This window comes from Alosa alosa, chromosome 19, assembly GCF_017589495.1.
Source record: "Alosa alosa isolate M-15738 ecotype Scorff River chromosome 19, AALO_Geno_1.1, whole genome shotgun sequence".
Taxonomy (NCBI): domain Eukaryota; kingdom Metazoa; phylum Chordata; class Actinopteri; order Clupeiformes; family Clupeidae; genus Alosa; species Alosa alosa.
The window spans coordinates 4,444,339-4,461,838 of record NC_063207.1 but is presented as its reverse complement, the minus strand read 5'-3'; the positions used below and the strand labels follow the sequence as shown (position 1 = coordinate 4,461,838).

Below are 17,500 nucleotides of genomic sequence, written 5' to 3'. Positions count from 1 at the left end.
TAGAACAGAGCTCCGCTCTAGAATCTTTGCTCAAAACCTCTCCAAAGTCTCCAAGCACCAGTTAAGGGCTGTCCTCTGCTCCTAGTGTGGGTGTGCTCCTAGTGAGCTCACTGCCCGTGTGTGTGAACGTATGTGTGTGTGTGTGAACGTACGTGTGTGTGTGAGAACGTATGTGGGTAAAATGCAGAGAACAAAATTCCTACAGGAATGTCCTACAGGACTAATAAAGTATAACTTAACACAATATTACAATCCTTACTTATATAAATAGACTGGGTCACTGTTTATTACTATACTTTCAGCTGAACATTAAAGCGTTAGCTATTAAGGGCACAGGAGATGCTTTGCCTACGAAGCTAGCGGAGTTGAGAGGGGAACCATCACTGCACACATACAACAACCATGGTAGCTGCTTTGATAATCATAAGGAAACATAGACCCAAGGCAAAGCTACGTACATCAAAAAGTACTGTACTTGGTGCATGGCTAGTAGGTATCTGTCCTTCTACCACTCGTACTGTCAGAGGAATATTACATTACATTACATTTGGCTGACGCATTTTTAACCAAAACGACTAACAACATGGTAAACAGTTTAAGTAATTATCTTTAAAAAGGTCAATTTAAAAAAGGTAGAGTACAATAAGAATAAGTGCATCAGTGAGTGCTGTTTTTAAACAGTCGAGTGTCAGTTCTAGACAGGTGCTAAGTGCTAGAATCAGCAAGACTAGTTGTAAGTAGTGCTACGAGAGGAGATGTTCTCTGAAGAGCTGGGTCTTCAGGAGTTTTTTGAAAATGGAGAGGGATGTCCCTGCTCTAGTAGGAACTGGCAGTGCGTTCCACCAGCAAGGAACAACAGATGAGAAAAGTTTGGATTGGCCTGAGCGTAGTGGTGGCAGAGCTAGACGTCGTTCGTCTGATGAGCGCAACGGTCTGGAGATAGCATATGCCTGTATGAGGGCATTCAAGTAGGTGTGTGTAGTGGTGTGTGTGTATTCAAACTGACATTCTGAGAGCCACCCAGCACGAGCGGTGTGATAATGGACCGAAGCAGAGATGAAGGGATAGAGATGAAGGGATAGAGAAGCTGGAGATGAAGGGATAAAGAAACTAGAGATGAAGGGATAGAGAAACTAGAGATGAAGGGATGGAAATGAAGGGATAGAGATGAAGGGATGAGATGAAGGGAGAGAGAAGCTGGAGATGAAGGGATAGAGAAACTAGAGATGAAGGGATAGAGATGAAGGGATGAGATCAAGAGATAGAGAAACTTATCCTTCATCACCTGGCACGTCTCCCCACGCCGCCCACTTCATCGCGTTAGTGGAGACGTGTGGAGGCAGCGGACGCGTGTCACAGCCTATTAACCGACACACACTCAGGCATGTTCCACGGAGCTCTGCAACCAGGGAATCCCTAATGATTAATGAATTCCAACATTTGAGAGGAACGTCTGCTTGGGACTAATGGGGGTTTGCAGTTGCCTATAAATGTTTAGATAAACTATCGTCATTCACGTAGGCATCATCCTGAAAGAAAGTCAAGGATGTAATTTCCATACTTCCCATCCCTGGATAGAGATATCATTCGCCTTCTTTATTTAACACACAGACCTTCACCCTCTACTATTATCAACAAACTACATTGGTCTTGCATTCCTCAGTTTTTATATATTCAGATGTCAACTAACTACTAATCCTAAAGTCGCATCTTGAATATTGGAATTGAGTTGGAATGTGCTAATATGCTAACATGAGCTAATATGCTAATATGCCAACATGAGCTAATATGCTAATATGCCAACATGAGCTAATATGCTAATATGCCAACATGAGCTAATGTGCTAATATGCCAACATTAGCTAATATGCTAATATGCCAACATGAGCTAATATAATGTTATCTCTTATGACTAAACCGGGTCAGGGCAGCAGGCAGAGCCAGATGATGTCAGTATGATACGAGGACATTCACCTCCTGCACACAAATCTGTTCATCTACTTTGTACAGTTCAGTGTTGTTAAACTGAACTGCTGGTTGAATGAGTCTCACTGTATTTTAAGTAGTCTTGCTACAAAGGTACAATGGATACACTGTACCTTGAATAATTAGGTGGTAGGGTACAATGTTCTTGTCATCCCCTGCTTATCCTGGCAAACAATAGTGTGGTTAAACCATGCACCTGGAACAAGGAAGCGCAGTTGATTTGAAATAGCTTTGGGCACAATGTACTTACATAAGTCCAGTAATTAAGAGTTTGAGTACAATGCACTTGTCGTCTAAATACACGAGGTCACCTTATTAACCCGACTCCCTCACCTTCCTCCTCGCTCTAAAAGTGCAGTGCTGCCGTGCTGTGTAATGCTGCACTGGCATGTGCAGGCTGTTAAAGGGTTGTTGTTATGTGCTGCTGTATAAGGATGTCCATCGCTGTTAAAGGGTTGCATTTTAGAGTTGCGTAGTGGTCTGCTTTGTAAGGGTGTAATACTGTACTGATATGTAAGGGTGCTGCTTTATAATACTGTACTGATATGTAAGGGTGCTGCTTTATAATACTGTACTGATATGTAAGGGTGCTGCTTTATACTGTACTGATATGTAAGGGTGCTGATTTATAATACTGTACTGATATGTAAGGGTGCTGCTTTATAATACTGTACTGATATGTAAGGGTGCTGCTTTATAATACTGTACTGGGTATGTAAGGGTGCTGATTTATGAGGGTGTAATACTGTACTGATATGTAAGGGTGCTGATTTATAAGGGTGTAATGTGTGTTGAGTGTTGAGCTGCTACTGAGCTGAAAGCGGTGGCGTGTTGCGTAAGGGATGTATAAATAAATGTCCCCGAGGCTCCGCAGATGGCCTGGTGTCCCCCCGCTGAGGGCAGCTCCGGCTGGGAAAGGGTCCACCCGGCCTAGCCTGCACACACACACACACACACACACACACACACACACACACACACACACACACACACACACACACCCCTGTCCACCCAGCCCAGCCTGCACACACACACACACACCCCACCCCCTTGTCCACCCAGGACAGCCTGCACACCCACACACACACACCTCACCCCTCCTGCCCACGACTGGCCCTCTGCACCACCGCCCCAGCCAAACACCACCCGCATAGGCGCTAACCGGATGCTGCACACACACATATGCACGCACACACACACTCAAACAAAAAAGGCACTAATGCACACACTTGCCCAATCATAAAAAAAAAAATCATGCAAAACCCCACTCTCTCACACACACACACACACACACACACACACACACACACACACACAGCTTTATGCAAGTTGTGAGCAACTATATCCATGGTCATATCATCATACTGAGTTACTTTGTAATTTGTGTTTTAAGTCTGACATGAGGCAAAACATGAGTAATGTTTAGTGGACTGTCCATTTTTGAGCTTACACTTTCTACTAAACAGGAAGTGTCATTACAAAGTGAGTGTGTGAACAGGAAGTGTGTGAGCTCACCTCCGAGTTGGTGACCGGCGTCTGGCTAATGCCCTCGTTGACGGACTTCCAGGAGCGGGCGGTGAGCACGCAGGCAAAGAGCGGGAACAAGTCTCCGGCACCCAGGCGCCGGCTGTACCTCTCGATCCCCTTAATGTCCGCCTTCATCAGGGCCTGCCACAGGCGGCAGTAGTCCAGACGGAAGTCCTCCTTCAGCACCTTGGACAGCCACACACAGTGTTAAAGGTTGTATCTGCGAAAGCGAGGATTCGTCACTTCTGTTGATGTTCAAACAAAACAGAGAGCTAGCTCGCTACTCCCTCCCCTGCAATTAAAACTCTCCCAAATGCGCATCTCGTCGTTATTGGTTGGAACACTTTATTTTGCCTTTGAGTGGGTTGCCAACACTTGTTGGTAGCAATTATTTTTGTGTACAGATCTCGGAGCCTAGGCTGCCTACAGAGACGTGTTTTTTTGACGGCCTGCTTATGGGGCAGACAGCTAGTGGATCGTTAGGAAAGATTAGATGAATGTGATAATTTATGTTTGGACCTTTTTTGTGCCTGAAATCGGTGATACAACCCTTACAACCCCCCCACTGGGGGGGAGCTGAGAAGCTTCCACATCACATAGGGTGGTGGTAGTGTAGTGGCTAAGGAACTTGGGGAGCATGCAGTAGCCACACAGGTCAGGAGTTAGATTTAAACTAAATCATGCAAAACCCCACTCTCTCTCTCTCACACACACACACATACAGTAGCTACACAGGTCAGGAGTTAGATTTATTGGCTGCCACTGTTGTGCCCTTGACCCCATATTGGTCCAGGAAGACTGGCCCCTGTACCTGGTGTCTGTACGATGCTTTGGATAAATAAAATCAACTGAATAGTGTTCCAGGAGACGTAGAGACTGCACATCTGTTTGCAGACATGCGTTCATCTCCATTAAACAAACATACTTAAAATTGATGGAAAAATACAGACACATTCCACTCACAACATGAGCATGACAAACGTTCAAAGTAAACTAAGATTTGAAAAATGTAACCTTTAGTAAAATATGACAAGCACCTTCCAAGCAACTCTCTGAGCCAGAATGTAAAAGCCTCTATTCCACTTGGTTAAAGCAGAAAATAAAAAATAAAACAATATCAGTAAATAAATGGTCAACCTGTGTAAAAAGGAAAGCTTCGACCAGACACGACGTCAGACCTCTTCAAGGTGCCGTACTGGGTGAGGAGAAGGTGAACCACTGCACATGTGTAATGTGCTTAATTACTGGATGTTAAGGTGTCTTAAGAGAGGAGATGCCACATTTGTCCAGTCCTTTGAAAAGCCTCCATTTCTGCCTCTCGATGCCTCATTAATATGGAAACAACGTATGTCTGGGAGAATTTCAGGCCAAAAAAGACCAGCAGCCAAATTAAAATTCCACGCAAAGCGACGCTAAACTCGGGAAGCTATTACTCACAAATTGGTTCCATTATGGCCATCATGAGGAGGCCAGCTCTCAAACCCGTCCCTGCTTTTACACACCAGCATCACAAGTGCATATTTATCACCAAATTATCTTCATGAATGCATTTTACAACTTTAAGAAATGCCACAAACACACACACCCAAAATATAGAAAAAACACTGCATCCTGCTGCCAGTGTACAGCCTTAGAGGTGGATGGACAAATCTGTTTATTAGCAAATCAGCCTGGCTGTTTTAACATTTACTTACCGTTTCTGTTTGTCTTAATGATTTGTAAATATGAGTATGTTTGGGTTCCTCGAAATCAAATAAATAAATAAATAAAATAATAAAACACGGCAACATATCCATGGTAGGAGCTAAAATTAGCTAATAGCTGTCGACTGCCCAGGAATTGCAATGTGTAGATTGTGGAGCAGAAACACTGATTTCAGATACGAGGCACGTGGCTTCATATCTAGCTTGTGAGGAGGTCTTTAATAGCCTGCTTTCAGTTCCAGCTCAGAGGGTGAGTCTGGGTGTGCTGTTGCCCCGGCAGCGAGTGGGTGAATTATGGGGTGTAATACGTGATGAATTAGCTTTTCCGGGGGAAAGGGCCAGCGTGATGTCTCACCTGATACAGGCCGTGATCGAGTAACACAATTTCCGTCTTGCTGCCGCTCGGGCTCCTCCGCACCAGGACGTTGCCAGGGTGCGGGTCACAGTGCACAAAGCCGTTCACAAATATCATCTCACTGTACATCTTCCCCAGGTTCTGTGAGATCTACAAGGAAGAGAGAGAGAGAGAGAGAGAGAGAGAGAGAGAGAGAGAGAGAGAGAGAGAGAGAGAGAGAGTCAGTCAGTGAAAAGTCATGGGATGTCTTGGCTATCTCTGGACATGTATCTGAGCGGGATGAGCAGCACAGAGATAATGAGAGCGGCTTTCTCTCCTAAGCAGCGGCGAAGCCCATCTGAACCCATCATCCCTTCAGAGCAGCTCACCATTTACACTCGCCCCCCAGCACCAATGTGTAGCATTTAGAGAAAATAGCTGCTACTGTGCGGGGGGGATGGGGTGGGAGAGAAAGAGAGAGAAAGAGCGAGAGCGAGAGAGAGATAGAGCGAGAGAGAGAAAGAGGGGAAACTTTGATAAGAGCAGAAGAGTTTAGTGCAGAATGGAGAGAGCAGATAGAATGATTCCGCCCACTGCTACCCCCCTTTGAAGATCAGCAGAGATAAGGATCAGTTGTGGACCAGGGCAGAATGGGAAACCGCTGGCTGCAGCACGGCATATTGAAATGAGCCTCTGACGGGGGGGGGGGGGGGGGGGCAGTCACACGCACCCTCTTTTCCGCCTCAGTTTTGCAATTACGATTGGAGTCGTGTGCGTAGGGGGAGAGAAAAAGGCCTTTACTTGTTCTTTTTTTTCGCCCCCTTTCTTTATTTCTTTCACCTCACGGAAGAGCTTTTCCCCCTATTCATCCGAGAAGCCATTTACAATAACAGCAGGGTGATGACTATGGCAGGTCAATTTAGCCGTAGTTCAGGTTGTGCTGACTCATGCTCGTTTATAGCATGTGGACGTTCTGGGGAGCATCACGGCAACAATAATGCGCACTAACATGGGCACCGAGGAGCCACACACACACACACACACACACACACACACACACACCACCGCAAACACTACATAGTCATTCAGGGTGATGACGCATAACCCAGTTATACAGTCATGCCCCTAAGCAGCCCCCCCCCCCCCCCCCCCCCCCCCCCCACACACACACACACACACAGGGCTATTTTTGTGGCGCATGTCTCCACAGGTGTTAGACAGGTTTTGACACATCTGTCAGTCGTGCAGTCGTGAGGCGGTGTCTTTGCACGAGCCCTTCCGCCAGCAGATGGCTGAGGAGAGTTCTCTCCACTGATGGAAACACTGCGTTAGCTGAAGAGGAAATCATCAGCAGTACACAAAGAGAAAGAGAGAGAAAGAGGTAGACAAAGAAACAGAGACAGAGAGAGAGAGTTAAAGAGAGGGAGAGAGAGAAAGACAGAAAAAAAGGGAAAGAGAGAGGGGCTGAAAGAAAGAGGTAGACAAAGAAACAGACAGAGAGAAAGTTAAAGAGAGGGAGAAAAAGAGAGGTGGACAAAGAGAGAGAGAGAGAGAGAGGGGGGAGAGAGAGAGAGAGAGAGAGAGAGAGAGAGAGAGAGAGAGAGAGAGAGAGGGAGAGAGAGGGAGAAAGAGAGATGAGGAATGTTTCCTGAGGCAGAAGCACACCATGGCCGTATGCTAATGAAAGACTAACAGGTGCGGTCTGCAGACAGCAAGCTAGCCGAAGGGTCCGGAACGAGAGATAGCCGGTTCAATTTAAAGGTAAAGTGTGATAGTGATTCACCTATGACTCCATCAAATGGCTCTGCCCTGCGTGTGCTCTGCCCTGCGTGTGCTCTGCCCTGCGTGTGCTCTGCCCTGCGTGTGCTCTGCCCTGCGTGTGCTCACAGAGTGTGTGAACACAGAGTGTGTGCTCTGGAACACTCTCGCCTCAGGACTACAAAGGAACCGTATGGCTGAACAAAAACAAGGTCATCAAGACTGTCTATAGGTTCTGGAATATCAATAAATATGCTAAATAGAATTCCTAGAGTGAAAGGAGCGACATGGAAGTCATCCTGGTCCTTGGCTAGGTGTTATTGGAATGTCTGTAGGTCACACTTTACAGGTTCACTCATAATGCCCATTGTAGTTTACAGCAGTTTACAGCAGTTTACAGCAGTTTACAGCAGTACAGAAATAAAAGCAGGTTGTGCACACTGTATTAGACACTCCCATGAACTTGAATTAATAAGCAACGTTTCAATCTTAGATCTTATATGATCTTTAATTATACATTCATAATGCCTGACGAAGATCTATAAGAATGAAGCGTTGCAATGAATTAAAAGTTTCTGGGAGTATCTAATACAGTGTGCAGATCCTTCTTTTGATCTAGCACCTGTTAAAGTTGTTGGAAGGGGTAAGGGGTAAGGGGTAAAAGGGGGTAAAGGGGGTAAAGGGGGTAAGGGGGTTAGGGGGTAAGGGGGTTGTAGTAGGCTGTAGTATGAGAAGAATAGTAGGACCACAACAGAAATGAGCTTTCTAGCTTCATTGTGATTTATTCTGATACCTTTACAAGAAAGTTAAACGAGAAGCTTGCTTCTACATGCTTCAATCAATCAATCGATCAATCAATCAATCAATCAATCAACAACAGTGTATAATGTCTGCATGTGATGTTCTGAACTGCTCACAGATTTGTGGTGCTTTTACATGCTTCAATCAATCAATCAATCAATCAATCAACAACAGTGTATAATGTCTGCATGTGTGGTGCTTTCCTGTATGTTATGATTGGCGGCTGTGGACCACCAGGAGAGCAAGAGAGACGTGGCGGAACACAGGCCGTGTGTCGGTCATAAATAATGCGGATCACTTCCCAGCCAAGCTGGCCGCATACTCACACACTCACACACTCACTCGCTCACTTGTTCACACGAGCACCGCACACGTCCTGCGTGTATACACAACTATGCTCACCAAAGCCAATTTACTGGCAAGAGGCGACCACAACAACAAATATTTGTAATTGATTAAAGGCTGCATCAATGAAGTGCAAAATGAGTTTGCGAGAGCGACGACAAGAGTCGTGCTGCGCTCTCTGTATCCTTTCTCCATCATGCTCTCTCCATCTCTCTCTCTCTTTCTCCCTTCCCCTCTCATTCCTCCTCTTTATTCCTCTCCGACTCTACCTCCATCTCTCATTATCCCTCTATCTCTGTTCTTGTCTTCCTCTCAGCCTCATTCTGTCCATCTCCTTCTTTCCTGGTGGAGATTGTTCTGCGCTCTTCTGTGACAAAACGAAGTGTTATGGCACATGTGGGAGCTAAATAACCTTTTGATGGAGCTGATGAAGTTGTATCTCCATGGTGATGGCCTAGTGACCTCTGGGTAAGACACACACACACACACACACACACATTGTCCGCTGTGTACACATGCAGGTTCACATCACTGTTATAGGCCCTGGCTCACCTGCCCACTGAACCATAAGAGACCAGCTGATTAAACAAGCTCACCCAGGTGTGAAGCAGCTTGACTGGTCAGACCTGCATCCATACCCTCCCCTCAGCAAGTACTATATGACTGTCAACACAATGTATGGGATCAAGTGAGGGTATCGTTTAGGGTATACCCTAGCCTGACTAACACCAGACCATTTTCATTTGAGATGGAGAATTGGTCTGAAGTGAAACCCAAATTGGTGCATTAAACTCTTAAAATTGTTTCAGATGTGTAGCAAACCCATCTTTCTTGTGAACGAAGGTTTTAAATGCAATTGTTTACTCACTTCCAAAGAAAATACAAATCCATATTGGTTTACCCTCTCGTCATCAGTGCAGCCATGGACTGTGTCCAATGCACGCGGTTGTAATTGGATCCTGGGTTTTTGGTAATTCGGCAATGGGCGTCAATGGGATCCTTTCTAGTCTGATGTTTCACCCAGGCTAACGTTAAACTCTTACCAAATCATTTTGGGAGGACGGCAAACATATGTGTCTTGTAAACAAAGGTTTTAAATGCAGTGCAGTTCCCTTAATTGCAAGGAAAATACACAACCGTGTTGTAACGCAGATGCCATCGGCGCAGCCATTAGTAGTGTTCAACGCACGGCTAACTGTACTCATCCCAGCAATGGGAAGGTCGGCAGATGAACCTTCAGAGCAAATTCAAAGGTTCATCTGAATTCACCTAGGCTAGGTATTCTATTCCCCAAACCACTCAAACATCACTGACTAAACAAATGAGGGATTCAGCAGATGGGGCTTCCCTATTGGCTGCTCGTCAGCACGTGTAAAATGAGTCGTGCGTGATTAGTAGGTTCCGCAGTGAGTCAGCCGGACATGGAGAGCACGATGGTGAGCGTGACGTTGGCGGGGAAGGGGGGGGGGGGCGTGAGGAGCTGCCGTTGCCGGTGGAGACACACCTAAACACAGGGTGACTCAGCAGAGGAATCCTCGGCTCCCATCGGCTACCGCTCTTCTCACGAGGCTAGCGCTCACGAGGCTATTGTGCCTTAGCTTCGCTCCTCTCCGCTCCTCTCCTCTCACACGCTTATTGGACCTTTATGCTGCTGGGCACTGCTTGCTCATACACAGAGAGAGAGGAAGAGAGAGAGGGAGAGAGGAAGGGGCAGAGAGAGAAAGGGAGAGAGAGAGGGAGAGAGAGAGGGAGAGAGAGAGGGAGAGAGAGGGGGGCGGCAGAGAGAGAGGGAGAGAGAGGCTTTATGAGGGAGGAGTGAGAGAGAGATGGAGAGATGGCAGGACAGAAAAAAAAATAGAAAAAGAGGAAGATACCATGAGAGAGCCAGAGCAAGAACACTGGTGAAATGTGAAACAGCAGAGAGAGAGAGAGAGAGAGAGAGAGAGGGAGGGAGAAAAAGAGAGAGAGGGAGAGAGAGAGAGAGAGAAAGAAAGAAAGAAAGAAAGAAAAAAGAAAGAAAGAAAGAGAAGAGAGAGAGAGAGAGAGAGAGAGAGAGAGAGTGAAACAGATAGACAGTGGAGCCTTTGTGACAGGCTCTATAAATAGCAGGCATTGTGAACAGACAGACAGAAGGGGGACTAGAACTGGGTTTGCTCTCTACATTTCCTAATGTAATCATGGAGGGAAATGAGACAGTGGTCCAATAAAGGAGTGTTAAACCACCCCCTACCCCTCCTCCTCCTCCTCCTCTTTCCTACTCTCCTGCTCCTCCCCCTTCTGTCCTACTCTCCTCTACCCTCCTGTGCCTGGTCCACATGCCCCCCGCTCACAGATGTAGGTCAGGTGTCAAGCAGCCATCAACACAGACCAAACACATCTCTCTCTCTCTCTCTCTCTCTCTCTGTGTTACTTTTATATCCTTCCACTCTCTCTCTTTTTTCTCTTCCTCCTCTCTTAGTCTCTCGCACTCTCTCCTTGTCCACCCCCTTTCTCTCTCTCCCTCTTTCTCTGCCTCTATCCATTCCCTTCTCTCTCTGATGGGTAGCAGAGGTCCCGGGGTAGATTAAAGGTTCTTTTCCCCCCTCGCTGTTTCGTTTAACATGCATGAACCTCGGGCCACTGTGGCTCCTGTCTGCAGGTGCAGAGGTCACTGGGACATGCGCCCGATCTGACCGCTGTGTTCTCACGCGCCATTACTCTTCGGAACGCAGTGAGCCAGCAAGGAGGGGACGGGAGACACAGAACCAAATACAATATGAGTAAATACCTGACACGGAGGACGGCACACACAAGGAAGCAGAGCAGAGTACAGCTACCTGTGCTCCTGCATCTCAACAGGTGGAGTAAGCACACCTGTGCTCCTGCATCTCAACAGGTAGAGTAAGCAGCCACACAATCAGCTGCTACCTGCTGTACCTGTGCTCCTCCATCAACAGGTAGAGTAAGCGCACCTGTGCTCCTGCATGAGTAAGCACACCTGTGCTCCTGCATCTCAACAGGTAAAGTAAGCGTACCTGTGCCTCTGCATCTCAACAGGTGGAGTAAGCACACCTGTACTCCTGTATCTCAACAGGTAGAGTAAGCAGCCACACAATCAGCCGCTACCTGCTGTACCTGTGCTCCTGCATCTCAACAGGTCCAGTAAGGCACCAACTCCACCCAAGTCATAGTTCTGATATCCAGGAAATACATATTCAAAGCATGCCTGCGTACGTACGTTTACGCAGAATCGTACAGCACTGCCAAAGCACAGTTATATTACATATGTATTACAGTTAAGAACGAAATGATTTATACCCCTGGCAAATATTGATTTAATGTTGATTTGTTCTGACTGAAAATGACACTACCACATGCCAAAAGGTTGTAAGACAATGTGGTTGAAACATGGAATCAAAAAAGCATTTTTATCTTTTTTAACATTTTTATGAAAAATGGCTTGTTCAAAATGATTCATACCCTTTTTAAATAATCAATGGAAGCTAAGCCCACATTGTCTTGCAACATTTTGGCATGTGACAGTGTCATTTTCAGTCAGAACAAACATTGATAAAGAGAAAATCAACATTAAATCAATATTTCCCAGGGGTACAAATAACTTTGTTCTTAACTGCATATGAGTGTTTGGTTTGGTGTGAGTCATTGGTAGGTCTAGATAAATAAAAGTGTTGAATGAATGAAATAGCTACAGTATCTCCATCCAGCAGACAACAAGCAGAAGGTTAAGGAATATTACTGGGGAACCGCTGAAGAACCGACACTAGGAGAACCCTGTCCACAGAGCTCTTGTATGAGGGAATGTGAAATGCTAGCCCCAGAAACCTTTCCCATAAGTTTTTCTACTACACCGAGCAGGACTCCATAACCCTGGGGCAAAAGCTCAGCACGTTTGAACAAAATGTCAATTTTCAAAGAGCACAGGAGCCCTCATGCATTATTCATGGTTTAACGTAGCGGAAACATGCAGTGCAAAATAAAGCAAATCTGACACAACAAACATACAGTACCAATGCTAGTACAATTCTGATGAGCCACTGTTGCATTTTATACAAACTGCACATAACCCATGTGTTTAGTTGCTCTATACTACAAATTCAGAGAAACAGTCTTCCTCAAGTCCACAGTTCAAACTGATGGGCTATGACTATGAAAAAGTATCTTATACAAGAGAATTCTCTTATACAATACAATTCTAGACACAATACTGTGTCTAGAATTTTTAAATCCATCAATGAAAATAACAACAAAAACAACATTAACAATAAACAACAACAAAAAAAAACATTGTAGTAGCTGTCATTCATATAGCCTTCAGCATTAGCACACAGAGATGCATTTAAGCTCTTGAGTGTAGTGTAGTGTAGTGTAGTGGGTTGGGTTGGGCTTGGGCTTGTGAAATCACATCTGCTAGCACAGCACTCTAGTGAATGGGCAAAATGACCATTATTTACCGCTGCTAAGAGCACTCCATGAAAACAGGTAGCCAGGCCCAATCTGAGCTTTACACACAACGCACGCTAGAGAATCCCACACTCACGATTATTTACAGGAGCACTAGAAAACCGAGTTTCTCTCGGGCACAAATAAAAAAATAATAAAGAAGAAAACTAGGGAAAAGGGAAACGGAAATAGGCTCAGACTTTATTTACGTCTTGCTGTTGTAATTTGCTGGAGTCCAACCGGGCAGGCGGATCGATCCGTGAGGTGGGGTGGGGGGGGGCTGGCGGCGGAGGGAGCTGATACACACAGCAGCGGTAAATCTAATGAGACGCACTCTGAGATGCTGCCAGCCTCCAGTTTGGCTGAAACGGCTGATCACAGGCGATAAGGGAGCAGAAGGACAGCAGACCCTCCCTCAGACGCTCCACTGTCATGCACTGACACACACACACACACATGCATACACACACACAGGCACACACACACACACACACACACACACGCATACACACACACAGGCACACACACACACACACACACACACACGCGCATACACACACACACACGGGCACACACACACATGCATACACACACACACACAGACACACACGCAAATGCACACCCTCACATACACACGCACAGAAACACATGCGCATACACACACACACACACACGCATATGCATACACTCACATACACGCACAGAAACACATGCGCATACACACACACACACACACACACACATCAATGGCAGTTGCATCAAAGTTACTTCCTTATGGCACTTGTAGCTAGTCAACAGAGTTGGCCTCACCTCACCTTTCTCCATTACGCTCATAGAAGGACATCTGGAATGAGATGGAGACATAAGGACAAATATATCTGCTGCAGCTCATTCCATGGAGTCCGAAGAGCACATGGGGCAGTCGTGGCCTACTGGTTAAAGCTTCCGACTTGTAACCGGAGGGTTGCTGGTTCGAACCCCGACCAGTAGGCACGGCTGAAGTGCCCTTGAGCAAGGCAGCTAACCCCTCACTGCTCCCCGAACGACGCTGTAGCAGGCAGCTCACTGCGTCGGGATTAGTGTGTGCTTCACCTCACTGTGTGTTCACTGTGTGCTGAGTGTGTTTACCTAATTCACGGATTGGGATAAATGCAGAGACCAAATTTCCCACACAGGATCAAAAGAGTATATACTCTTCTAAAAAACACTTCTAAAAAATATGTACACCACGTCACTTTGAATGAACACATTTGAAACATGACTAAACTAAATAGCAAGCAAAATCCCTGGAATATTCCATATGGCATAGTTGGCTAAAACAAATCCACCGTAGTTCCCAGATGGGTGGCCATTTTGAGTTGCAGGCTAATGGCTAAGGATTTGGTTCAGGTAGAGAGAGGGTGGTGTTTGTTTCAATCTGTTGGCATGTCATCCACTCACAGACAAGCTGTCTTTCCCAATCTCCTGCCTCAGCTCCGCTTGTCACCTCTGATTTCCTGTGCGTGTGTGTGTGTATGTGTGTGTGTGTGTGTGTGTGTGTGTGTGTGTGTGTGTGTGTGTGTGCGTGCGTGTATGTGTGCGTGTGTGTGCATGCGTGCGTGTGTGTGCGTGCGTTGGGGGAACAAACTTGACCCAAATACGGAGGGCTGAGGCATGTGAGGTTCCTCCTGCACACATGAGAGGCAGGCGTCATCAGCACTCAGGATCTGCCCTACCTGCTGAGAGACACACAGTCAGAGATGAGTGCTCCTCTGAATCTAACAGCCAAGCGCTGATAACACAACACAACATCTGGGACATAAACACACGTCATCAGCGTACTACATCACAGCTACACCAACAGGCACGCAGTCAGAGAGGAGTGGTGGTTTTCAGTAGCAAACAACCAAGTACTACAGTAATAACAGAAAATATCTGCCATGTAGACACACACATCATCCAAATAGCGCACCATAACACTTAGAGAGACAGACAATCACAGATGAGTGGGCCCAACAGCATCAAACAACCGAGCGATAACAACGAAGACTATCACCAGGGAAACGTAGACACACGTCATCAGCAGGCAAGCGCAGTACGATTACTCCGAGTGAGTTGTGGACTTCAGCATCAAACAACCAAGAATGAATAGTGGGAAAATACTGTACGTCATCAGGTCACTAGATCACAGCACGAGGGAGAAGTTCATAGGGGAAATTGAGCTCTTCAGTGCAAAACAAGCACTTAGAACGGAAACGATCTGCAAGCCCATCATTTTGGCACTCATAGCATCATGCACCGAGTCGATTCTGCCTGCAGAGTGCTCTACAGTACGTTCTGCTCGTGTGGGGAGGGGGAGGGGGGGTGGCATAGTCAGAGCTGGCGTGCTCATATGGGTATCCCCGGGAGACGACGGCCGATGAAAGCCACCTTCGACGACAGGCGGCAGCTTTTCTGACGGCCGTTCTCTGGTGGGCGCCCGGCGAACGCCTCTGTTACAAAGCGCTCTTGTAGAACACGGCAGCGCTTATGGAAGGGCCAGATGCAGCGCGTGCATACCATTAATCACGCGGCTCGCCGGCCGCTTAAATAAGGATGGCAAACAAATTGGCTCAAGGGGGCTAGCCGCTCCTCCTAATGACTATCCATTATGCGTTTTCCATTCATCATCGTGACGGGGACGAGGGGTGGAAGTGGAAGTGTGTGTGTGTGTGTGTGTGTGTGTGTGTGTGTGTTTCTGGAAAACAGACACATAGTAAAAATGGTGGAAATACTTCCTGTGTGCTAATCAGCGAGTCCACCCCCACATTCTTGAGTGCATGCGCACACACACACACACACACACACACACACACACACACACACACACACACACACACACACACACACACACACACACACACAAAGGATTAGTGAATGTGCCACTGATGGAACACTACACTCAAGAGACTTGGTTGTGTTGTCATTATATGCACGATCCAATTGAAAATGACTCACGTCCATCGGCTACTCAGTGTGGACATGCAGACCACAAAGTGTTGGTACTCCACTTCTCCACACATTCATTTGTAGACGTTTCTGTCCAGTCATTTAGAAAACGAGAAACACACAGTGCAAATACAGGCAGAGCAAGAAAGCAGTGCCTTGATATTACAAATGTCAGCAAACCAAATGCATTTTCAGTTGGATGGAGGGTGTGTGTGTGTATCGTGGGGGGGGGGGGGTGAGAGGAAAAGAATAAAAAGCAAATGGTCAGTAGACCATGGTTCCTCTGGTCATTTCTCATGCTGTCATACATTACACACACACACACACACACACACACACACACACACACACACACACACACACACACACACACACACACACACCTCATCTTTGAACTATAACTACTCTTTACTAGCTAAAGATGATCTTAGAGAGAGAACTCAAGAACAATCAAAAATCACCTCAAAATAAAAGCATGTCAATTACACTGATTGATTATGCACAGCTCACACCTTTGACATCTACCTTGTGTAACCATGTCGTAAGCGTAGTGTAATATACAAAGTATCAACATGAAACAGCACATAGAATATTGCTAGGAAGAGGAGTAGCACGACTTTATGATTACTTTAGCAACCTGAATGCTATTACACAGCTTTGTTCCTGAGTTAAACCACACTTAAGTGTAGTTACAATGTAACAAATGTCATGTGATTACAAAATGGTACCAAACTCTGAACACCTAATAATTCAAGTTCTCTCGAGTCTCTTTACTTCCTACAGCTGGATCTACAGTACAGGTGCCCCCCCCCCCCCCCCCCTCCTCCATGTCTAATATAAAGAGGTCATTGAGATGAGGCTTGATGAGGTCAGTTGATTCACCTGATGGAGCTTCAGCCACACTGGCAATAATAAGCACAGTGTCTCCTCCCGTTAAATGCTTCTCTTGGGGTGGCAGGCCAGGGTGGTGTGTTTCTGACTAGTAGGCCTACATCAACACCCCCTCCCCTCCCTCAACACACACAAATATACACGCACGCACGCACGCACGCTATCTCCAAACAGCTATGTCTAACTGACAAGGTAATGTTTCACGATTCTCACAAGATTTGGCGGGGCGCCGCTCTTGGAAGTTGCATGGATGGTTTTCTTGGTAGGGACTTGCTACGTCTATGCTGTATAGCTATGCTAGGTGAACTATTCGCCTATTACAAGTTTGTTTACCATCAAATTGGCTTCGTAAACTGGGAAAATTTTGCATAGTGTGCCTTTAAGATGTCAACAAAACAAAAAACAGTTATCAGATGCAGCTTTGGGACTACCGTATTTTCCGGACTATAAGTCGCACCGGAGTATAAGTCGCACCAGTCAAAAAATGTTTCATGAAGAGGAAAAAACCATATATATAAACTGCACCTGAGTCGCAGGACCGGCCAAACTATGAAAAAAAGTGTGACTTATAGTCCGGAAAATACGGTACTATTATTGGCACAACTACTTAGAGTCCCATAGAGTGAAATGCACCATGAGGCTGTGGACTCCTCTCTCTGTATGTGCGTGTGTTTGTGTGTGTGTGTGTGTGTGTGTGTGTGTGTGTCACTTGAGCAGTAATGATGGTGTTTTCATTAGGCCTCCAGCCA

The 17,500-nt window shown here is 46.1% G+C and overlaps 1 protein-coding gene across 3 annotated transcripts in view; it reads right to left on the bottom strand.

Annotated features, from left to right (window-relative positions):
- The window catches only part of adck1 (aarF domain containing kinase 1), a 132,803-nt gene that overhangs the window by 27,289 nt on the left and 88,014 nt on the right, over positions 1-17,500 (bottom strand). For all 3 annotated transcript variants that reach the window (XM_048228628.1, XM_048228627.1, XM_048228629.1), the window contains 2 exons: positions 5,571-5,720; positions 3,501-3,698 (listed from right to left, as the gene is read on the bottom strand). In XM_048228628.1, coding sequence (XP_048084585.1) covers positions 3,501-3,698; positions 5,571-5,720 — 348 coding nt within the window. The remainder of the gene's footprint in view (positions 1-3,500; positions 3,699-5,570; positions 5,721-17,500) is intronic.